The sequence below is a fragment of the Argiope bruennichi genome, chromosome X2 (assembly GCF_947563725.1).
Source record: "Argiope bruennichi chromosome X2, qqArgBrue1.1, whole genome shotgun sequence".
Lineage (NCBI taxonomy): Eukaryota > Metazoa > Arthropoda > Arachnida > Araneae > Araneidae > Argiope > Argiope bruennichi.
The window spans coordinates 60,972,160-60,997,812 of NC_079163.1; the positions used below are offsets into that span (position 1 = coordinate 60,972,160).

Below are 25,653 nucleotides of genomic sequence, written 5' to 3' on the forward strand. Positions count from 1 at the left end.
TAAAATATTCACTGCTAATTTGCCATGTTAGTTACCATTCAGATATTTATATAACTTCTGGGAAATGGGAAAGCGAGGAATTTATGTGACAGATTTATTATTATTATTAAGAAATTATAATAATTATTATTTTATTATTAAGAAAGACACTGAATTTTTTAGCAGCTTCAAAAAGAGTAGTTGTTAAATTTATGACCAAGGTCGAAGGTTTCACTACACTGAGACTAAACCACCAAGAACAGAGAATGTGCAAGCGCATTCAGAGCTTATGTAACTTTAAAAGGGAATTTTCCCTAAACTTGCCGGGCAAACATTTATTTTAGGCACTTGTTTTTCAAGTGATTTTGCGATTTTACGTTGATGAATTATGGTTACAGAAATGAGATCCTGAAATCCGGGGAAAACAACTCAATAGGTTAACGTTTAAATGATGTTTCAATTCAAGTGATTAGAAAATTGTTAATTTTTAGAACGCAGATAATTTAATGTATAAAATAGCAGTTTAATGCACTTTACCCTAAAAAAATATTACTTGGCTGAGGATGTCATATTTTGACCCTTGTGTTTCATCAATAGTGGATTGAATCAAGGCAGAATTCACCCCAATCTTTAGATCTATCTCTCATTAATTAAAAATAAACTTCTGAGTTAAAATAAATAACTACTTAATTTTTTTTTTATATTTCACTTATAAAGAGCGTTGTAAAAAGTTGTAAATAGTTGTTGTATGTTATTCTGATTTTGCTTTACAAAATAAAACATATTAGTTCCTTTTTCTAGTTTCCTAACCATTAATGCTTTTTTCAAAGGCAAGACAAATTTGATTTCATATGTGGAAATTTACACAGTTATTATTCCATATTATAAGAAATTAACTATTTTATAAGAAAAATTTCATTAAATGACATTTTAATTATTAAAATAACTTGCAGTAAAAATACAACGAAATCAGTTCATATGAAGCAATAGTCATGTCTCTTAAATAAGTCATCATGTCATCTACTCAGTACCTTGACTCACGATGGGCTGTGGCATCATGTCCCATTTCCTGCAACATATATTTTTTCGCCTTGTATTTCACAATTAAATTAGTGTAAACCACTTTAATCTTATCATATGAATATGATCTGGCTCCTTTTTTTAATGTTTGTGAGTTTATAAATTGATATAACAAATATATTGTAGGAAATAATTCCAATTTTGATTTACTCTCTGCATTGTGAATTCTGGCTCTTTCCTTTAATGAAAGAGCTATATTTTAATGTTTATAATGAAGAAACAAATAGCTGTCACATTCCCCACTATTGCTTTTTAAACATCACCTTATTATATAAATTTATAATCACAGTTTAAGCATCAAGCATCTTTTTAGCATTTAGATTCCAAAGGACTGAAATGCCATGATCTTAATCCGAACTGTGTCGTCGCACCGTCGGTCTTAACGCACCGCTCTTTTTCGTACCTACAGATTCAGCTATCAACTATTGCTTTTTAAAAGCGAATAGACTGTAAATGTGTTAACTTGTTATTTCTAAACTATTGCAAATTCACTCGTATTTATTTTGAAATATGTGTTGATTGACATGCTTCACTGAGTTCAGAATGAGAGTTCACTAGTCACCTCTCAGCTTCCAGCTTTCGGAAGAAAAGGGAGGGGGGATCTACGCTGTCGGTTCTCTGAAGAAAACTGAGAAAGAGATAATCTCGCCTTAGGGAACGGGGAGGAAAAAAAAAACATAGTTTCTGGAAAGTGTCCAACAGTACTTCTAGATTCTCAAAGCAGTTTGATGTCTTTATAGCTTCAAGTCCCCGAGTTGAGTAATAACAGGATCATATATTTTTTTTTCAGTTGGGATAAAAGTTGGAGGAAAAGGCTTTAACTTATGACTATTAGAAAAGGATGGTGGAGGACTAATTGCGTTATCTTGATTAAGTTTTAACTTAAAAAAGCCGGCGTTTTATATTATATCTATATAATTACTGTAAATAATTTTGTATTTATTCTATGGAAATGACCCTCACAATGCTTAATTAATTTCCGAGAAATGTTATTGAAATCTAATTGGATAACTACATTAAATTACATCTTATTTGTTGCTTAACTTCCAAAACGTACTGGTAATGAAAGTTGTGATTATATGAGACAACTAAAAGTTGAGTTTTTGCTATTTAGCCATTACTGCCATAAAAAAAAAATTATTCTATAAATTTCTTGAAATGCCATTTTTTTAAAAAAAAAAAAAAAAAAAGGATATCAACTAAACTTCAGAGATATCAAAATCAAGTAAAATATCTGTTTTAGTGACTTCTAGTTTTCTTTGAGATAAAGAGCTTTCTATATTCGATGTAATTTGTTGTATAGAAGAGTACTCTTTTCGTATCTACTGAATGTTTTACTTTTAAAAGACTTGAAGAGATCCAAACGGGCTATTGTAAGAATCTTATTTCAATTCTAAACTAAATGCAATCCTAGAATATGTTTTATTTTACAACTATTCATCTGTAAATACCTTTTGATTAAAAATATGTACAAATATGGTTGTTTTAAGTTGTGTATCTTTTTGATGGATCTATATAAACACATAAAGAAAAATTTATTTATTTAAAGTAAACTTTATTTCTTTCTCTTTGCATATCTGCATTCATAGACATTTATGTCCAAGTATTCGGTATAAAAATTACAAAAAAATTATATATTTTTTAATACTTATAGGATATTATATATTTAAATTATTTCATTCCAAACTTAATTGCATTATCGAAACGGCCACTAATTGGAAATATTCAATAAAATATTTTTCATATGCATGAATATCAACTTATGTTTCAAGGTGTTTATTGAATTACTTATGCATGATGCTTAAACCCATGGAGCTTATGTTTAAAATTGTTTGAATTGTTTCATTACATAAATAGCATAGTTTGTGTATTTTTTTTTATATAAATTTCATTTGGTAAGAGTTCATGACTTAATTTTATCAGCCGTCTATCTGCTCTGTATTCTTTTTATTGTTATAACAATTTCTGTATAACTATCCACTACACTATTAATATTAGATAGCTTTTATTTAAAAGATGATTTACTGCCATTTAACTTTTCAACATATTGAGTATTAACGGATAGCGAGTTAACTCGTACAAATTCAAAAGATACCGCGCAGAACATGAGAAAAACTTGACAATGTTTAATGTAATCCGAGTTTTTCAAGTATTTTTATGCATTAAAGAAAAATTTAAGCATAGTTCCTCCCCCCCCCCCTTTATTTAACTAATCTTGAATTTCTAGTCGGGCAGTAATGTGTTAACATAGTTTTATATTAACTTGTTTCTTGTGTGATCTTCTCTCAGCATATATTGTCTTCTGGCATGGAAAAAAAATTCTTGGACAATGTACGTTTTTATCATTATTATGCGCAATATTTTATTCTTATGGCATCCATTCTTGAATACAATGTTAATAAGCACTTTTTCTAAAGAAGAATATTTTCTACTAACTGTTATAGCCGTGACCACGCCTCCGTTTATTTTTTCTATATAAAGATGTTAAGGAAACATTGAATACATGTAATTTTACTTTTTAAAGTTTTTGAATTCTTATATTCAACTCCTTGGGTTGCTTTGGAACACTCGCCCCTCTTTGAATGGTAATTAAATCCTTTATATTAAAAATTTCGGATAAACAAATATTCATACTCTTTCCGTTTGCCGCAGTTATGTAAAGCTTACTTGGAGCTCCTGCTCTAGAACTTTACAAGGAACAAAATTAACATTGGCAAAAGCGCACGAATGAGAATGATTAAATAATAAAATGTGTTTAATATTTCAATTGGGAAAAAAGCACTGTTTAAATTGATTTTGAAAAATTGATTAAAATTAGAGTAATATTCGTTCAAAAGTAATTTGTTACTTAAGAGCTAATTTTTCGAATTTTAAGATGGTGTAAAAATAATTTTTGTGCAATGATAGGTTCCGAAGCTATGGCTTGAAAACATAAAATCATTCTACCCTCATTTCATCCTCTTTAGAGAGGTGTAGCATTGCATAAGGATCAAACTAACAACAGCAAAGGGGGAGACAACGGGCATTCGATTTGTATATATAGAGAGATTTTAATTTAAAACTGACAATGAATTTAAATTTTTCTTCTTTTTGAAAATATTCCATCATTGCACAATACACTTGTATCATGTATGTAGAGATTGAGTTATAATTTTGAGATTTAACTGAAAGAATTAGGTCAGTTTTAAAAACGAATGCATATGTGCCGTAGTGTTCTGTAAACGAATGCTTATGTGCTCCGATTTTGTCATTGAACTTTCACTCTTAGTTGTCGAGTGACTTCTCTTAGCTTGCAGGCATATATTTATTTGAAATTGTATTTGTAACGAGTCTTGCTGCGAAACTCCTCCGAGGTAAGCTGTATCTTCTTTGCATGCTTCAGGTGGTGACGACGTGCAGCAGCTGTGTGAAGCTGGAGAGGAAGAGTTCTTGGAGATAATGGCATTGGTGGGAATGGCCAGCAAACCTCTCCACGTGCGCAGGTTGCAGAAAGCCTTGCAGGAGTGGGTCAACAACCCAGGTAAGCTCTATTCACCTGGGTTAGTTTGAAATAAAAAAAAAAAATTATTCCTCACATTTCATTTTGAGGTATTTTTCTTCCGGGATATCTAACCCAGTACGACAAAATAAGGCATTATTGAATAACTAGACGAAAAAAAAAACTCCATAATGAATTTTCTTGTTGCTTAGTTGTAATAAACATTTACGAAATGCCGTACCGAAATATTTAAAACATGATCAGAAAAATAGCTTGAGAGTGCTTTTCTTTTTCTTTTACGTTTTTTTTTAAATGAATCGTCAAGGAATTACAAATTTTTAAAAAAATGACATTTTCGAAAGTAGTCCATTTCCTTGTTCCTTTCATTTAAACATTTTTACTTGAATCTGTTCTTTTTGAAGAAAAAAATTCTGAAAAAGAATACCTTTTATTTTTTTTTTTAAATAGAAAGCATGAGAACACAGAATTACGTAGTGTTAATGATGATCTATATTGCAAAAACTATACTTACAGGAAGAGATTTAGCAAATAAATTTTTAAAAGGTGGTACCAACAAAAATTAAATGAGCCTTATAGAAAAAGCTTTAGGCATTTTCCTTTGCTTTTATTTCTTTGCTTTATATGTAAAAATAATGGTTGCTAATAATTTGGTGTTCTTATTACTAATAAAATCTTGCATGCTTTTAATGAATCTATTTTCCTTATTTCGATTCTATATTATTAAACTAATAACTATTTAATTATAGCTTATAACTTTTTTCTGTTTGAGATTATGCGATTGTATGAATTTCGCCAATCCTTTCTCTAACTGTGTTTCATTTTATTAGATTATCGGGCTTGTACTGTCGAGGAGAGCCACAGAGTACACGCACCCCTTCACCCTTCTGACTCAAAAATGAATAATACTAATTGTACACTTGAAAGAAGCTCGTTCAATTCCAAATCAAACGGTAATAAAATTATTAAAAGTCACATTTCTCTTGTAATCTCTATCTAAATGACTGTGTAATTCTACTTGGTGGAGCCCTTGTTTATCTTTCTGTATTTCTATCTCTTATAATACTATACTTTCTGTACTTGTTTTGAATAAATGTGACACCTGTACCTAGTAGTACTTGAAATATCTGAACTTTTAATTTTGATTTCTGAAAGGGGTAAATCTTCCAACCACAAAAGTTTCCAGTAAAACAGGCCAGAAATTATGCCGTTTTCAAAAAAAAAAAAAAAAAAAAAAAAAAAAACGTTTAAATTATTATGATTGTCTTCTTCAAAGAAGTAACTGAATTGTTACCTTTTTTCAAGAAGTAACTGAATTGTAAACTTTTTCCAAAGAAAAAAAAATGAATCATCTCCTTCTTCAAAGAAACGATTAAGTTCATACATAATTTCATATAAAATATAATTTTGTCATTTCATTAATATATCCATGCCCCTTCCAGAAAGTATCATGTATTGTCTATTCAATTTTTGATAATTCAAATTTGCATAATCTCAAATGCTTATTGCTTTTCCGTGCTTTTTATTCTAAATTTAAAGATATTTCAGCTCACGATGAATTACTTGAATAAATTTCAAATAACACTTCTACAATTGAGACAAATTGCTCTGCATTCTATGTATACGTGTAGGTAGGAAACTTTTAAGTTATAAAGTTTTAGATTTAATTCAAGTCTATCTGTGGTCCTGCAACAGGTAAGTAAACTGTTTCTTAATAATTAAATCTTTTGTACAGTTATAAATTTTAAAAAAAGTTGCTTGAAAAATGCTGAGCCTCAGCTTAAAATATTCTTATCTTAAAGCAGCAATTAATGAAAATAACATTTCTAAAGAACAACTACCAGAAAGAAAAAAAAATCGATATTTATATGCATTTGTTACTGTAGTGTAGACCTCTTGGAATACAGTTCCAGAAACATAAAAAAGGTTTCTTGCAAATATTTTTATATCAATAAGAAATAAACAAATTAATATTTTTAGATATTTAGAATGGTTCCAGCCTTTACCATTTTGTAAATATTGCGCACGAAATTGCTTGCATCAACGGTAAAATAAAAATTCTAGAGAGAAAGTACCGAATTATCGACTGGTCCATTGATAACTTCAAAATGGAGAGTATTTGTGATTTGGAATGCAATAGATAAGGAATTATTGATTCAGTATTTGAAGACTCGGAAACGGATGATCAAGCTAAGAAAGTTAAAAATAATAGGAATTTGGTAAATGCGAATAAAAAAGATTTATTACAAACACTGGTGCTCAGAATTAAGAATTTTCATTTATGATTTAGCTATCCCCATTAGTACTGGTTACGCCCACTAGCATGATCATGTGTACATTTGTACTAGCCATCGTGACAGTAAGTGTATAGAAGACCTTACGAAAGGACGCAAAAAAAGTTTGTTGTGGTATGGTCTCCTCTTACAATTATACCGCTTTCACAGTGTGAATTTCTGCTGGAAATTCAGCTAGTTTAAAGTCCTGCTAGTCGGGAGGGGGGTAGCAGTTGCCTTCCCAAGAGTATCTCAGATATGTTGTAGGGGTTTATGTCGGGAGATTTGGCTATCCAATCTGTACGATGAATATCGTCTCTTTCTAGAAATTCGTCGACAAAATGAGGCTAATGTGAATGAATGCTACTGCCCATAAAAACTAAATCTTGGTCGGCTGCATCTCTGCATAGGAAAATTAAAGGCTTCAAAGTATCATCTCTATATCTGACAGCAGTCATAGGCCATATCGTTTACTTCTGCTCGTGGAAGATACCGTTTAGCATGGTGCAGGGAACGTCAACTTTGGAACAGAGATCAATGGGAGTCCTTTCTATTCACTGACTCTCAACACACGTTCATGATGAAAGTACCGGAAATCCATTACTTAAGCACCGACATCCAATAAATAAACCGGAATGGCAGTGGATCTCTTATGGTTTGGGATGCCACACAGACTTTCATATCTTTAACAAAGGCTCTGCGACTATTGTTAGAATTAGGGATGAGATCTTGTCCAGCCAGATCGCTGAACCTTCACCCCGTGTAACATGTTTGGGATATTTTTAAGAGGGCAAATGGATCACGCCCTCACATCTCCAGAACCATTCAGAAACTTAAAACATCATTGATGGAACTGCAGCCTCTCATAAACTGACCAATTTCAAGCTTGAATTTGCATTTAAAAAGCTTCATAGCTATAGGAGGAGACCATACCTCCTATTAACTCTTTCTTTCTTTATTTCTTTTTTTTTTTTTTTTTTTTTTTTTTTTGCTCCATCTTGTATATATACTTTACACCTTCCAGCCCTAACACACGATCATAGAAATGATCCCTACCAGCTGTATCGTATTTCTTTTTGTATTATATCAACCTATGTGCTTACAAAATTTTATTAGTATCTTCCCATACTTCTAAAGATAACAGATCAAAAGTGAAAACTCTCTTAATTTTAATAATATATATGTTTTAGTAAAAGAAATGCCTTAAGATTTCAAGACATGAAAAGATATTTTAGATTTCAGAATCAACTTCATAAAACAATATACAAATGTGCAACTATTTAATATCTACTCTAAATCTTTGATATTTTAATTTATTTGTGAGTTTTTTTAATTGGTATTGATACCTTTGATCGATGAAACTTAAAATGTCATGTTAAAATAAGCGGCATTTTAGCTTCTTGCAGAAACTGGAAATTGATATAAAAATTAGAATTTTAAAATTCTTTTATTTACAAATTTTTTCTAAAAATTTTTAATTAAAAAAAATTATGGATATGTTAGCATAATAATATAGAATTCTACTTCATGTTCAAAGAAGTATAGAGTAGAAAAATGATGAACTAATGAATGAGATTTTTTTCTCCAAAAGTATGGTCTAAATTTGTCAGCTGAAAATGCATAACTTAGAAATTTTCAGAAGCCATCGTCACAAACAGTTTCCATTTTTAAAAGAATTCTTTAAGATCTAGAATTTAATAGCTTAAAAATTTTGAAGAATGCCTCGAAATTCACCATAATATATATAGAAAAGTGTCGAATTGTATTATCTAAAGTTTAATGAAACTTATTCAAAATAATTTACTATGAAAATAAGAAAACGTAATTAATGGAAAAACTTTTATTAAATTTTTAAATTTTATAGCATGCTGAAGTATCTTTATGTATAAATATTTGTTTTGCTATTATTTGGAGCTAGATAGGAATTTCAATTTCTTTGCTATTATTGTTATTTTGAGACTCAGTTGAATAATAAAAAAAAAATCTTTTCCCTTAACTTTATATACTTTAACAAATTTTTTGAAGGAAATATAGAACACCGCATCATACAAGATTATCTTCGATATCATGCAAATTACGATGAAAACATTAGTTTCTTTCTAAAAGTTTATTCCTTCATTTCGCGGATCTAGCTGTCACATTCATTGGTACTCGTATAAAAAAAATCCCTGACAGGCTTCATCCCTTATATTATACTCTGAAAGGTGCATTCTTTGATATATATTGTAATTTATATTTTTCTCATCGTAAAAGATCCAGGAAATTTGATTCATATTTTATAAAAATAAATCTCTAAATTCTGTTGATAGTAAAGAAACTTCATTCACTCTTAACATGAATGAGAGTCAACTTCATCTATAGGTCTTTCTTTTTAGTTGTCCACCGGAGTGGAAAGCTAAGCATGGCGATGAAAAGTCGCCTTATAAGTAGGCATGTTTTGGTTTCTTTACCTAAATGTGATGGTGATTGATTAACAGTTCCATCGCACATGGCGAGACGTACTTCCATGAGAGGATTCCGTGGATCTAATGAGATAGGGTGGGAGTTGCCTATGCCTATACAGGACTTTAATCGTACCCTCAATTCATTTAAATATTTGGGGAATTTCTCCATTTATGATGCAACTATATAAATGGGGTTTGTGGATTCATTTTATGATAAAGTAATACGTGGTTGCAGTTAGTAAACAAGTGTTTACATTAAGATATCACTAATTAAATATTTTGAAAGACTTATTGCCTTTACCTTGTTATAAAGTATATAACAATTTATTGTTTGGTATTATGTATTATTACAATCTTAGAAAGAAAGCTTGTCTGGTTGTATTTTACTTTACAAATTTTATCAAATTAGTTTAAAGATAAAGTTAAGGGAAAGTTTTGTATGGTTATAAAAGTTGCTTAGATTCGATCGCAAGCAATTGCCTGAATTGGAATAGTTCAGAAAGTGGTTGGTAGTGCCCATAAACTGGAATAGAAACTAGCCAAAATTGCAACATTAAAGAGACAATAAATCATCAAATATTATTTCAAAAAGCATAAAAACTAAAATTACATGGTTTTGTATCATATTTGAGAAAAATGGAAGAATTGATATAATGCATAAAATGTCATAAATTCTACAAATGTATGAATTTGACAATCAAAAATTATTTTTTCTTTAAATGCGCTTAAAGACATTGGTATCCAATTTCTTTTATTAACACAATTTCAGTATGTTGGGTTCCCCCCCCCCTCCTTCAAAACATTATTTTAAAGACAAATAACAATGAGCAATATTCAGGTAAGTAATTTCTTTTTAGGCTGTTCTACATCTTTGCACATAGAAGTGTCTATCAGTTGAATGAGCATAAAATATGTTATTGAAAACTTGAAAATTGAAAATTATAGTTCAGATTATCTTGTATGTATTAAAATAGTTTTATAGCTAAGCAAAATGCCTGCGGAGTAAACCAGAAACTGCAATATCCCCAAACCCTTCCAGATTTGCAAAAGCTGTTTTAATCTAGAGGAATTCTTTCAGAATTTTAGAACCGAGGAAAAACATCTTGTTTCCAAAATAAAATAACCAATATTCATTAGAATTTAAAATAAAAACTTGTCAATTTCACCGAAGAAAATAAAATTATTATGAAATTTACATATCAAGAAAATCCTGCTTATTGCAGTTTCTTCATTTAGATATCGTGCTTTGAGGAGGGGTGGGGTGGGGAATGAACGAAATTTTTTCGTTTTTCTTAAATTTGAGATTCATTTTATTATGTTTCGAGTATTGCATATACAACATCCAGAAAATTTATTAAAATAAAATGAGTAACTTGAATAACTTGAATTTCGCATTTGATAGCAATATATGTTTTATCCATTTCTTATAAAAATGAAAAACTTTAATTGCTTTAAATAAATATTTCTGTTATTGGCCTTGAAATGTTAATAAATAAACTTCCTTAATATTTATAATCTGTACTTAGTTTTGAACCCTCAAAGCATTGAATAGTAAGATTATGAAAATATTTGAGATTTTTTTTCTCCCTCAGACAGCTTTGTATGTTCCGACTTGAATTTTAACGTCTGTCATAAAACTTTTTTTTTATGTATATCCTTCTGTCCATCTTCTCCCCAGCATATTTCTCGTCCTTCCCATTTTCTTGGCTTTTATAATAACGGAAGGAAAAAAAAGAGTGAAAAGTGTCTGTCACAGCCTTCAGTCGTAATTCCATTAGCCCCCTCTCATCTCTATTTTTCATCCTAAACAAACAAAGAGTGATTTTCTTATCATTTAATAAGATCTAAAGCGTGTGCTGTAGAACGTGTCTGGTTTGCACCTGTCGTAGTGACTTCTCAAATCGAATAAAAAGTCCTTTTTTTTTTCGCCTTTCTCCTGTAAAAAGGAAAAGAAAAAAACCGCCCCGTCACTTTTTCTATTTCCCCTTTCTCCAAGTTCTGTTCTCTGTAACGCCAAATGAAAATTTGTAGTCTCGAAGGAAATTGAATGATGCATGAGAAGGTTGTGATGAAACTGAGAAGAAATGCCTCCCAGAGAACTAGATTCTTTAGAACACCTGGTTTCTCTCTCAGCTATTCTTCTCATTTGAAATAAAAATTATTTCTCAAGTAATATAATAGTAATGAGTAATTATAGTATGGAATAGTTTCTATTTTCTTCAATGAATTTCTCCTATGTTCAAATCATTTTGGTCGTTTTGACTTTGTTTTTTATTCCTTTATTTTTGGAAAACTCTGTATCTCGCCTTTTTGTTAAGGTTTCAGTTTCAAGATTGGAGGGTTCAGAACCCGATTCCATCAAAGATCCACTGTGTATTTGAGTCTGATGCTCGCTAAATCTAATATCAAAGATCCTTCCAAGTGCCGTACAAGTTTGGAGAGGCGATATTGGCTCAAGTGCCATTCTCCGTTTAACAATTCAAATAATGATGTCCGTCCCAAACATATCTTTCGTATTGCATCAAACCAAACTTTCATTTTTTTTAAATCTTTATTGTTTTAGTAATATCAACAATCGTGAACTCTTTTCCTGGAATTTCCTTTCTTTTCATCTCAATTCATTAACTTAATTAACAAGATTTACAACTTCGTTTAATTAAAAAGATCAAATTTCTAACTGCTTGCATTCCTTTCTTTTCAATTTTCTGATACAAATAGTTTGTAGTAAAAGAATTTTATGGTAATTTGTAGAAGTTATTGCCCTTACCAAAAAGGGTTAAACTCCTTCCCTCGTGTTTTTTTGCTGAATTTACTGGATTATACTACATTTTGTCATGAGTTATGCTACATTAATTAATTCTGTCTTTGATAGCAATTATATTTAAAAGCTAACAATTTAAGAAAGTGTGCAAGCTCATTTGTGTGTGTTTCAAACTTATTCGAATTTAAAACAGGTGTAATACTTCATTTATTCTCGGGATAAACTATAATATCTTTAAATGTTGAAATCATTTTTTAGCATTAATATGTATATTTTTGTGTTAAATTTTGATAATACATATGAAATTCTAAAAGATTACAAGGTTAAGAATAGATTTCTTTATTACTTTTGTTAGACTTAGAAAATCTTTTAATAGTGGTTTCCTCTTTTTGAACTGTCGTACCTTTTCAGCTATGTTTCAGACACCACTTATGCCAGCCGTTCCTCCAAGTCATTCTCCTTACCCGGTGAGTCCTGGTCCTCCTGTGGTTCGACCAGGGCCCTTGAACCTGTCTCAGCCCTCGCCTGTGGCGTCCATGCAGCCTAGTCCGCCAATGCCCGTGTTAAGTAACAGCAATAGCCAGTCCTCGCCTTCACCCGGTGCTAAAGATGCCTCTTCGCCTCAACCGCCGTCGGCACTGACTTTTCAGCAAGTGAGTTGTTGCTATTTTCACAACAACCCTCTTGGCCAGCTGCCATTTCTTCCTGTCATTTCAATCCATTCGATTGACAAGAATTGCATAAATTTGGCGCTTAAATTTCATTTTAAATGCAAAATTAAAAAATTGCTTTCGTTTAAAAAGCAAAATAATAAATGACCGTTTTAGCATACTTCCCACAAAAATTGGGGTGTATTTCAAAATGAAGTGATAACCGGAAGCATTTTCTTTCGCGTTATTCCTTTTCTTGTTTAATTGGATAAAAATAAATCATTTGATTATGCCTCGTGTAGACATTGGCATGTCGTCTAATGCCTCCCACAGCGGCATTCGTCTAGAAGTTGCACTGCAGTATGCACATGCTGCTCTCACAAGGATAGCACGTGGCTCATTACTGTTGGCGTGTTTTCGTAGTACTGGATGGCCTTACACCTTACTGGGTGGTCAATATATGACAGTCGCAGAAGTTTGACATAATTCTGTTCATACCCCAATCATAAATAACTAGCTTTTCTTTCGCAATAATCAAAGTTGCATCTTATATACATATTCAAACAATTTACGGTTCATATTATTTTTGAAATATTCTCTGATTTTTGTGAGCCTTGTATATAATAGATATACAGTCAAGGTGCAAAAACAGAATTTTTTTTATTTTTAGTGAAATGTGCACTATACATTATTTAACTTGGATTCATAAACATTTATTTAAAATGAATTTAATTAGAATGCATAATAAGGCTTCAATCATATATGTTAAATTTATGATTGATCTATTTTCATATCGATTATTTGCTGTAGACCTAGAGCATTATCTCCAATATCACATCCTCGTCATCTGACCGCGGTTCAAAATTACGAGGTCCGTCCCAAAATAGCCCTAGTGTTGCTTCAAACGGGACGTTAATATAACCAAAACCAAAGCAAACCAATATTACATTTTATTGTTGTACTGATGAATTTTTATAACGCACTATTTGCACTGAACGTATAACTAATAGGTTGAAACTGCAATTTGACAACTTTTGTCTGTTGCTAGCAAACCATATCGACGAATGGCTGGAAAATATAAAAACTTTTTTTTTTCTTTTGCTGAGATGAAATCTTTGGTATAGTTGTTGAAATGTAAACAAAACTAAATTGCGTTAATCAATCACAGTAAAATTCTTCCCTTTGCATAAATTTTTATTTACAAAATTAAAATAGTTTGATATTAATAGATTTTGGAGAAATAAATGGTAGTTTTGTACATTAAAGGGTTTTTATTTTCTGTGTGCTATGATTATTTTAATTCTAGTAAATCTGCATTTGAAGCAAAAATGAACGCAGTATTATTAATGATAACAACAAATTCTTAATACCTTTTTCTGTTTTTTGCTTTATAGGGGGTCGTGGATTTATATAGGCATGGGTTTCGACTATATAACTAATTCAGTATCTTTAGAGTTTGCCCGTATTTCCTGAATCCTTTTTTTAACTTTATCATAACTATTTTTTACAAGGAAATGTTCCCTGTTAATAATGTAAAAATATAAATGGAAGTTCACAAATTCCTTTATTCCGTAATACCCAATATGCAAAATATACAACAGCATTAATATCGTCATTAAAGCAACTTAAAAAAATTTATGCTAAAATTTAATGTCAAGGACAATTTAAAGTTCATTAAACCTTTTTATTCATGATTTAGTTTTGTTTATAAATGAATAAAAAAAATAAACGAGCAATTCAAAATGAGCTATTATAGTTGTCTGCTTAAATTTACAGTGAAGAGTATTTTATTTACAACTTGAAGTTTTTTTTTCCCTTAATATTCAAGATCAGGCTTTAAAACGCTCTAATATCCTATCAGTTACTCAGACTACTTCTACTAATTTTCTTCTTTTATTTCAATTAGTTCTCCCATGCTGTTGAATAGTCCTTTCTAATCAGCAGCTTAAAGTTTGTCTTCCTATTAATTACTTCATCCAAACACGCTAAATGAACTCCTGAAGGTCAAAGAATATTTTCTTAATAAAATGCCAATGTTTGTTTTCTTTTCCACTCCGTGTTTCCGTAGCTGGATGTATCCCGTCTGTTTCAAAAGTCTGACACAGCTGGTTTAGTTGTTCTCTGAGTTGAAATCACTTGGTTGAATAAATACATGAACCTTAGAAAAACATTGCTTACTTGAAATGCATCCGACTTAGCTGCCTAATGGCCGAGCTGTTGGGTGTTGAATTGGTTATCGTTGTAACACACTAGCCAATTACCTTAAATACTTAGAATAACTCGATGACATAAAATCTAAGTCATTCTTATTGCAGCGTGTGGACTTTAAATGCGTTTATTCGAGTCATTTTCTTTCCTCTCACATGAAAACTTCTTCGGCTTAGCGTTGCTCTGTCCTTTTAAACACTGAAACTGTGTCCGATTAAGACTTCATTATTTACTTTGTGATAGCATCCTTTGTGTTGTTCGAAAAATAAATATTTTTCCAAGAATTTAAATGGATTAAATTCTTCCTCGAAGAGTCTCGGCTTGCGGGCAAAAGGATGACTCTTTAGGTTGATGATTAAATTAGCTGCTTAGTGTTTTGTTTTTTTTTGGTGTTTTTGAAAATAGGAACTTGCAACATGTCAGTATTTTCTTTGTAAAAATATTTTAAAGATGGGTCAGACGTTTTTAACACTTACCTAGAGTCTTTTTTTGCTGCAATTGAGCGACTGCGAAATCGAAAAAAGAAACCTGCTTTTCAATTGAATAATAGTGATCCTTACATCTTTATTTTTTAATGTAAGTTCTTTAGCTAGCTCGAGAAGTCTGTCAGACAGTAATGCCTGAGCAAAAAAAAAAAAAAAAAAAAAAAAAAAAAATACACAAGTGTTACTGGAAGTGTTAAATGACATAATTGCATAGATTTATTCGTTGTATTTCAGCCTCTAAAACTAACTCTATTAGTTGGGCATTAAGCGGGAGTCTGGGCTTTCATCCAAGTGTTTCTCCTGTTACGTAAACCCTTTTGATGTCACGTGCTATTAGAAGATCTCTCTTTTTTAGCTATTATTGTTTAACGAAATGCTTTTTGATCACAACCCTACCTGGGGTCGCTAAATATTATCTCCTTTAAATTTCCTAATTAAAGCATGTAAAGAAAAGCGTATTGATTTGAAAAATTCGATTAAACTGCATTTTTTTTAAATTTTGTATTATTGCTTCGTTTTCATGTTTCAGGTTTTCAAATATTTTTTTTTTCTTTCTAAAAAAAGAGTCATGAAAGAAAAATAACACATTGTGATGGAGATTACTAGTATTTTATGGGCTTCCCCTAATTGAAGTACAAAAAAATTAGCATTTAGAGAAAAAAAAAATACGAATTAATTGAAATAATTGAACTTAATACCATATGCAGTTTTTAAATATGTACAACTTTTAAATTTTTCAAGATACGAAGTTAAGACTTTTCAGTTAATTGTTGTTTTGTATTATGAATAACAAGTATTTAAAATTCTAAGGCCAACATTTGCTGAATGTACAAGATTCAAACTCATAAAATTTGTTTGAAACACAGGCTTATTCCAAACAATGCATTATAGAAAAAAGCCTAATATTTTCTTTCTCATATTCTTCTCCATTGACGAATCTTCTTAATTTGAGGAAAACTTTGTTCGCCTTGATTGATTTCAAAACTTTTTCGTTGGAGTCTTATTTCTTTTCTCAAAACTGGAAACAATCCAAACTCAAATGTATCTAAACTTGCCTAAAATATTTGAAAAATTCAGACAGTCGTTTGATTTTGTCTGCTATTTTATGCTATGAGTTAAAGCAACCTCAAAGACAGTTTTGTATTCAATCAGATAAAATTAAGCATTAATTCAAATTTTTATTGGAAAAAGTCAAAGAAAAAAATTTATGTTTTGAACATTTAAAATCTGTTCCAATTAATCTAAAATATAATATATAACTATCAAAGAACTGTTTAAACTCTCTGTCGGTTTTATATCTATATACAGAATGTCTACTCATAGTCGTTAAACAAAGGACATAAACCACTGCTTTTTATAACCTAAAAAAATAATATTTTATGTTATTTGAATATATAACTGAAAAAAAAAATAAGAAAACTAAATTTTTATGGAACGTGAAGTCCTACTAATCATACTAAGTACAATATTATTAAAACTCTAATATTTTAAATAATATATTAAAACTGACCGAATTAGGAAGCTTTGAATTTCATTATTTTCGACCAGTCCACGGCTGCCTAGAGGAAATAGAGCACATTAATTGGCTGATTTTACTCCCTTTGGATTGATATAAAATCTCTCAAAAGTGGTGATATTCGAAGTTTTATTAAGAGATTAGTTTTAATTGCTTTTTTAAATTTTAGTGCCGCAAAATTACTTTACTAAATGTGACTAATAGAACCGAGGAACTTATAAACAAATTATGATGCCTAAAATTTTTTCATAAATACATTTATCCACGCAAATAACATAAAATATTATTCTTTATGCTATTTAAATCATTATGCCCACCCTTAACAGAAATTATTTATTGTGCAACGATTAGAGTAGACACGCTGTATAGTGATTCTTTCAAAGTCTGTTGTAAAAATATTAATGTTTCAAATTTAGTTTTGATAAAATATCATTTAATTTGAACTTTGTCTTTAGCTAAATTTAGAAATTTTAAGATATTGTGTCCAAGATTATTTTTTGTTCTTTATTCTCATATATAAAACATTTCATTTTGCATCCTAGTTTGTTTAAATTACATGAGAGCCCTTTTCTGTTGCACAGGCTTTAGGGGAATACCCGCAGGCTCCGGGTTCACCCACTTCCCTTACTCCTGTCTTAGTTGAAAGCCAAATTCAGCGGCTATCGGAAGCAGCAGACCTTCTAGTAAAAACACTGCCGCAGTTTGATCCAAAACCACAAAATAACAAAAAGAAAATATGTAAAGATTTAGAAGTAAGTATTCTTTTTTCTCTCGGCTTCAAATATAATTGATTTATATATTCTAATTATAAAATTGAGTAAGACTCTTTATTTCTTGATATAAGCGAAATCTTTGGCGTTTTAGTTTTAAAAACTTTATTCTTCCCTATGGAAGAATAAATTTTCAGAAATACAGACTCACAAATTTTACCACGCTGACGTATCGAATTTTCTGTAGATGTTAACTCTCTCGGGTACAAAAAAAAAAAAAAAAAAAAAAAAAAAAAAAAATGGAACCCCAGTGCCTTGTTAGGGGCTTCCAAGTTCGAACCCCGATTCCACCGAGGAAGTTTTGTCAGTAAGTCTTGTACACGTTAAATCCGCCGAAGCCAAACGTCCTCCCGTTGGTGTGGTAATGAATTTTAGAAACGTGGTACCAGCTCAAAATTCATCCTCTTCGTCAAACCGCCTTCCAAAATTACGATGTCCGTCCCAAAATAATTCTAGGGTGCATCAAAACGAGGCGATAATATAACTAAAATTAAAAATAAGCATGTTTTTCTGTACTCCGGGGGAACGACATGAAGAGACTTGTGGATTACATATGTTTCACAAAGCCTATAACTTCCAAATGTTTTGGATGACATTTTTATTAATTAAATTTAACGGTGTAGATAATTGCTTTTATTACAATAGAAACTTCGAAACCGCTCACGGTTTTTAAAAATAAAATCACCGAATGAGTTCATGATATTTTTTCTTCATCAAATTTGATAGCCAACCATTTGAAACACGATATTCAATATGGTTTCATTGTAATGAATAAATGAAGTTTGATCACATTGAGCGTTATCGATAAATGAACAAAATATCCCTTTAGCTTACTGGTTTCTAATTTAGTAGAACTGCAAGTGAAAAATAGTACTAGAAAAAAATTAGTCTACTATTAGTTATGAAGCTGATCTCAAAAAGAGGCAGAAAAGCATTGTGTTTCATCTGAAATATATAGGTTCATGAAATATATATATATTTTTTTTTTAAAAAAAAAGAAGACTTTTCTAAATAAATCCCAAAATCGGCCTTTAAATATATTTCGACTCATATCTTTTGTAGAAATGGTTTGATATAATGAATGCTGAAAAACCAATATCATAAAAGAGAATTTTTGATTACTTTTTTTAATTCATTTCAGCAGAAGCTCCGCACACTTTGTAAAAATCTTTGATTATTAATTTTATCTTATTTATTTTTGAAGGAGATCTCGTTTATGTCTCTTTCTTCCATAACTTATTACTTCTGATACCAAAACAATTCAGGTCTTCGCTAGTATATGTTCACTATTTAATGCAATATTATTTGCATTATTTTCCTTTCGGTTTCATTTGTGTTTATAGAATACTGATTTTTGTATTCTAAATATAAGCTATTCCTATAAGCCTTCATTTTTAAATCTTAAATTCGGTGTTGCAAATGCGCATGGTTTGGTTTACTACTCATTGCATGCTTCATATTCATTCCTTTATTGTGATTTTATCGATCGTCAACCAACCGGGTATCTTGCCACCTGAAAAAACCTCCGTTTCCCACATGACTGTTCCAAAGGGTTTTTGAACCTCTCCCCTCGAGCGACCTTTCTTGCAACCTGAACCCTTTCACCCTGTAAGGTGACATTAAGATTTTTTTATCAGCTCCCTTACCCCTACCCCTTTCTTTTTTCTTTTTTTTTCTTCTCCGCGAGTTTTTTTTTTTTTTTTTTTTTTTTTTCCCTTCTCCCTCGAAATTTTTTCTCTTGTTCCCAGACGGTCTTGTACCCACAATTTTTTTTTTTTTCCTCGCCTTATTCCTCCGTTCTTTCTTTCCTGCCTTCCCATCCTTTTCTTGGAATTTTTTTATTTCATTCCCTCATCCATTTTTTTCGCTGTTTGTTTTTTGTAGATAATTTTTTTAGCTCCCTCTCCTGCTCGGCGATTTTTTTTTCTTACACCTTTTCTTCTATCGCCATAGATCGGTTGATTTGCATATCGATCCCTCTTTCTCTCTGTTGGTTGCGTAGGCTTCGCTTGGATGGCATGTGTGGCGGGGTGGAGAACGTAATGTTGTCGTCATTACTGTTTGGAGTCGTTTCGTTAGGGTGGGGATTTCAACTGGCCATTACAGCTACGGAGTTTGCAATTAGAGACACGTTTTGAGTTTGGCCATTTTTTTTCACCCTCCCTATCTTTTCTTTAATTATGATTTGACAGGAAAATCGAATGCGTGACTGGTTGTTCATTTTAATCTTTTTTTCCCCCTTTCTTTCTATGGCCGGCCCGACCTACATTCGTTGTTCATTAAACATTTGTTAGAAATCTAGAAAGAATAAAATGTGATTGCTTTTTAGCTTTCTGATTCTAGAATATTTTCAAAAATAATTTTCGATGGAAAGCAGTAGTTAACGCATCGGTGACCATCTATTTTATTTTAACCCCAACTAAAGTGTCACTAACTTCACTTAGTTTTACTAATAATGAATAACTTCCCGAAACCAGTACTTTTCATAATTTTGAAAAAAAAAAATCCGAAATTTCAAGAAATAGGTTTTAAAATGAAAAATTATCTAAATAATCATTGGTGTATGAATAAAGCAAATCACTTTGCTCTTCAGTTAGATTCAGTAAAGTTTTTCTCCCCCTTAAGTATTGGCCGCGTTATTCTTAAATGTACAATATTTATTACGGTACGATATTTATTACTATACAGCTTCTTTATGCAACTGGTCTTTCTAAAAAATTATCGCTGTGAAGGTCAATTAGGTATACTTTTGTTACTCTTTTTTTATGCAATCCTATAGATGCTTATTCTTGAAAGGGGTTATTTTATGGAGAGTGACAATTGGAAAGGTCTTTTTATACAAAAGTCGTTTCTTTATTCACTGTTTCGCGTGACATAGTTATATATCCTCTAATTCTCAGCGTATTCGTTCTAGAGAGAATAAGGCTAGCCCAATAAGTCATGGGTTTTCTAAAGCAATACCTGCAAAATTTTCTTTCATTCAAAATTTATTTTCTTAAAAAAATATTCTTACTGAAATGCATCATTTTTTAAAGTAGGGGCTTATAATTTTTAATGTTTTTTTTTCAATTAATGGCCGGCAGCTTTTCTGAAATTCTCTATTTTCAAAATTTGTCTACTTAAGAATTTTTGCTTTGAGTTATGCTATGAGTTAAAGCAAATATATTTGTAAACTATTTACTATATTATGGAATTTACTGAATGTTTGTTTTATTCGAAAAAATAAATGAACGAGATAGCTTGGTCGCTATTGTTTATGTTGTTATTAGTATTGATATTTGAAAACTATATCCAGATGATTTTTCTCCTGTCCAAGCAAAGAAGGATTAATAGAAATGGTTTCCAAACATAAATAAATAAAAATAAAATGTTAACGCTTGATGAATTTTAAAGAAAAGAGATTATTTTTTTGCGTATCAATTTCATATTAAGTAAATAACATCTATCGCATGTTCGGATTCTGTCTCCAAAACTACAAAGATATAGTACAATACTACACAAAGCTCGTTGTCTCCACCTGTACTATACAATATATTGTGTCCGCCATCTTTGTTTAAAGCTATAATTCCACCCATCGTGAGATGCTTTCATGAGCTTGTAGGTGCTTCCAAATCTTCTTTCGAAAAGCATTTCATTACAAAATGGTGCAGAATAATAAAATATTTTCCACTCCGAATGCTCTACTCCTATGCGCGATTCTCTTATTCCCAGTCTATTTCTATCATGCCTTTTTTTATGCAAGCGTAACATAACCGTTTACGATACGCTGAGTCACGAGCGTAATGGCTTTTAAAAAATTTTGCGTCAGAATTTTTTTTTCCGCGCACTATCTTCTCCTAATTATTTTAAATAGCGCGGAGATGTGGATGAGCGGAGTAATAATAAATTTTTTCATCCCCCCGACCCCACCTAGAACCTGCAGGTTGCTTTGGAATCTTCTGTCCCTTTTTAAAACAAAAACCGAAAGAAAAAGAGAGGGAGAAAAAAAACACATTATAAAAGAAGGGATGGGGAAAAAAATGAAAACAATGACAGTGCGCCTATTTTTTATGTCGACAAAAAAACGAGCCGACGGAGGATGGAGCGCCGAGAAAAAATGTGTAAAGGAGAGTGGCGCAAGGGAAGGGAGAGGGGAAAATTTTTACCTTTCGAAGATTAACTATCGTGATAGCGCGTTGGCAATGCTCGCCAGAGAATAGTTAGGGGAATGAAAGAGACAAGACGCTTGGCGAAAAAAACCGATGGATCTCTGATTTTTTTTTTTTTTTTCTCCCTCTCGTCTCCCAGGTGAAGGTAAAACGAATGGTAGTAGGTGGAGAGACAAATAAACCCGGAAGAAGTAGGAATGCAAATGAAAAGGAAAGAGAAAATGAAATTCGGAAAAGAAGATAAAAAAAGTTTATGAAATGAATAAATAATAACGAGCGTTTCCGAATTTGGGATTTACTCTTTTATTTGTCAAGTTGGCACTTTTTCTCTCCGTCCCCACGATATATTTTTCTTCTGATGTATTGCTCTTTTACTCATTCTCCTGATCACTGAATTTGCAATTGGAGCGTATCTTTTCGCTGTTATGGTCCTTGATAATTCTTTAAATGGTGTGCAGTCGAGAGAGATCAGTCACGAAAATGGAAGATATCGATTCCTTCATTTTCTTGGAATTACCCCTGAAGGCATTTTTCTTTTATTAACTGATTTTCAAAATCGACTGCATGAATCTCCCTCGGGCTTCCGCAATCGCCCGTTCTCTTGCTAAGATCTGATATTTTCGGGATTGAGGTACCTTTATTATTTCAATTTACATTAAGACTTGCATTGGTCAATAAATAGACATTGGTCATCTTATAATGACAACTTGCATTGTGACAATGCATCGTGCATTAACACGTAGGATTTTCAAAATTGACTGCATAAATCCCCCTCGGACTACCGTAATCGCCCAATCTCTTGCTAAGATCTTATTTTTCTCGGAATTGAGGTACCTTTGTTTTTCTATTTTCATTTCGACTTGTGGGTAGTTTAGGTATATACGTCGAAATGAAGGTCTTTTTGTTGTCTTTGCTTTAAAGAGAGAGGAAATGGGTGGTGACTTTGGATTTTATACTAAAAATTCATTTCAAGGGAATTTACAAATTTTAGTATCTTTTGCTTTGTTGTTAATAAAAATGAAAACGATATATTATTATTCAAATGATGGGTTAATATGTTGCTTTAATTTATTTGCAAACTCCACTACTAAAAAATATGCATAATATTTTTAACTTGTATTTTTACGAGAGTGAATATAGATATTTTTGATTATTTCGTTACGATAATTGGTGGTAAAATATCAATTTAACTCCGAAATTTGAATAGTTTCTTTCTAGTTAAAAATTCAGTTTCTTTTATTTCGCTAATAGATTGATCAAAAATATATATTCCCTCCATTTCTCTTTTTAAGCTTTTACATAGGACACAGGTTTTCCGCAAAACATTCAATTTTTGAAAGCTAACCTTTATTGGATTTTCTTCAAAAATCTGTGAGCGTACTTTTTAAAATTTTGCACTTTAGTCGTTAGAACTATTTTTAATATTATTCGTTCTGAAAAGAATTTAAATGTCAAATTTCTATATCATTCAGTTTGAATCGTTTATTGTAAATCGTTACCGATTGAACTTCTAACATCCCTAAGCTCACATAACGGATACATTATTTTTAGCATTTAAATGCGAATTGAAGTCTTTATAGTGCCAAATTATGGCCTTTAGGGGTCCTTAGATGTCACACACCCCCTCTTTTTCTCTCCATCCTCCAAAACAATATTTTTATCGATTTTAATTTTAATCTATTTATAAGCAGTTTTAAGTCATAAATTTTGATAAAGTAAAATAACAAAACAATTAATTTCAGGTCACTTACCAGTCTGCTAATTGCAATATTTCGTCTATAAAAAAAAACTGAAAATTAAAATATAAAAGCGATTGTAACCAAAACAGCGAAAAATTACTAAATCTTTTTAACCAACTTCACTCCAAAAGCTACGGAGCTCCTACGGATGTCTTGTTTAAAATATTAAAGTGAAAATTATAAATTCGATTTTAGATCTGTTTCCCCATTTTTTAATTGTTCATTTATAATTGCCACTCAACCGATTTACTGTTTAATAAATATTGTTTAAATTTTTTTTAAAAAATATGTATAGTGAATATATTTTTTCTCATAATTAAACCAAACTTCATGGAATAAGAAATCTCATCAGTATAAAAAGAAGTGTTAATTGATTTTTTGTGTGTGTGTGTGTGTGTGTGTTAATGGATTACTTCGCCCAAAGTACTCGCAATAGTGAATTAATTTTTTATGCAAATGAAAATAAAAAAATTTCATGCACACATTCAATAAAAAGTATTAGAAATGTATTAAAAATGTAACTAATATACATTAAATGTAATGCAACTAATATACATTAAATGTACAATAAATGTAACTAATATACATTAAATGTACAATAAATGTAACTAATATACATTAAATGTACAATAAATGTAACTAATATAACTAATATACAAGGATGCTTCTTATCACCTGCTCTCAAAAATGATTTTTTCTAGGTGGTATGGAACCGAAATAAGAATAAAAATAATTTTAAAGCATTACCTTTACAAAACTGCTTCTGGCAGTTTTTGCCTTCATTTTGCGATTAACTCAGGAATTTCTTATCTGAAAAATGTTTTTATGCTATCATAGAAATTCAAAATATTATTTATTAAATGGTGTCAGTTTCACATCACCGAGCTATTTTTTTCAATATTTTGAAAAATCTTTTTAATTATTCTCATGATAACATAAATAAAATCAGTTATTTTTATTATGTTGCGATGCATAAGGCAATAAATGAAGTGATTAAAATTTTTCATTAGACGTGAAACATGGAAAAAAAATTCCCTCTTCGTCTTGATAGATTTAGTTCAAAATTTGATATACATTTTGTTGAATAAAGCAGACATTAAATTGAACTCTTTGAGTTTATTCTATCTCTAAGCTATCATACCAAGTAGAAAGATATTATTTTGAAAATGTTTCTTCCGAGGCAGAAAAATGTAAAAAACTAAAGAAGAGCTTCATCGAAATCTCAAGGTTAAATTTTTTGACAGTTACAATTTTCCCTTTGTATTACACATATGTGAGAGTAAAAATGAGTTTGTCTTTCCTGATCCCAGTTTCTCTAACTGATATTTAATGAATGAAAGAGTAGCGCAACTTCCTTCAATAGGTCCTTCAGAAAAGCTAGCTATTACCGGAAACATTCTCCCCCCTTTCTTCCCCCTACTTTCCGTAATTATTTTGAAAAGTGTCGTCACACAAATGGCGTGTTTCTAAGGAAAAGAAAAAATGACTCGCGACGCATGCGCCGGGCTAGGAGCTCGGCTGTTTGAAAAGAGTTGCAGCGAGCACTCAATTTATCTTTTTTAAAAATTTGTTTGCAGTATGTAATGAACATGCCAGAGGATGATCCGCGAAGGATGGACGAAATTCGAAAATATGCCGCCATCTACGGCAGGTTCGACTGCAAGAGAAAGCCGGAGAAACCTTTGACTTTGCACGAAGTACGTATATCATATGCTACTTCATAGATAGATAGGAATTGTATAATTGTTTAACTATTTAAAAATTAAATTTTAACCATAACTCATTTATCATATGAAAAGAAAAAGTAAAATTTTGATAAAAATATTTCTAAATATTTAATTTGAAATTAAAAATTAAAAAAATGGTGACATAGGTGACAAGTTGCTTCGTCGCTGACCAATCTCAACAACCTATTAATATATAAGTAATTGCGAAAATTTGAAAAGCATAGTAGTTTTGTTAGATATTTTTTTGCACTCATTCGCGACAGAAATATCATGAATGAGTTTTAAAAAAGATAACTTATGTAAGTTTTGGTTTAAAAAATAAAAAGGCGAATGCAACCATATTTCCGAGAAACAATGACATTTTTGCTTGTTTCTAT

The 25,653-nt window shown here is 30.9% G+C and overlaps 1 protein-coding gene across 10 annotated transcripts in view; it reads left to right on the forward strand.

Annotated features, from left to right (window-relative positions):
• The window catches only part of LOC129960719 (NGFI-A-binding protein 1-like), a 161,205-nt gene that overhangs the window by 108,160 nt on the left and 27,392 nt on the right, over window positions 1-25,653 (forward strand). For 9 of the 10 annotated variants that reach the window (XM_056074303.1, XM_056074302.1, XM_056074308.1 and 6 more), the window contains exons 5-9: window positions 4,442-4,579; window positions 5,386-5,508; window positions 12,445-12,686; window positions 17,474-17,644; window positions 25,127-25,246. In XM_056074303.1, coding sequence (XP_055930278.1) covers window positions 4,442-4,579; window positions 5,386-5,508; window positions 12,445-12,686; window positions 17,474-17,644; window positions 25,127-25,246 — 794 coding nt within the window. The remainder of the gene's footprint in view (window positions 1-4,441; window positions 4,580-5,385; window positions 5,509-12,444; window positions 12,687-17,473; window positions 17,645-25,126; window positions 25,247-25,653) is intronic. The other variant, XM_056074309.1, reaches the window with a different exon arrangement.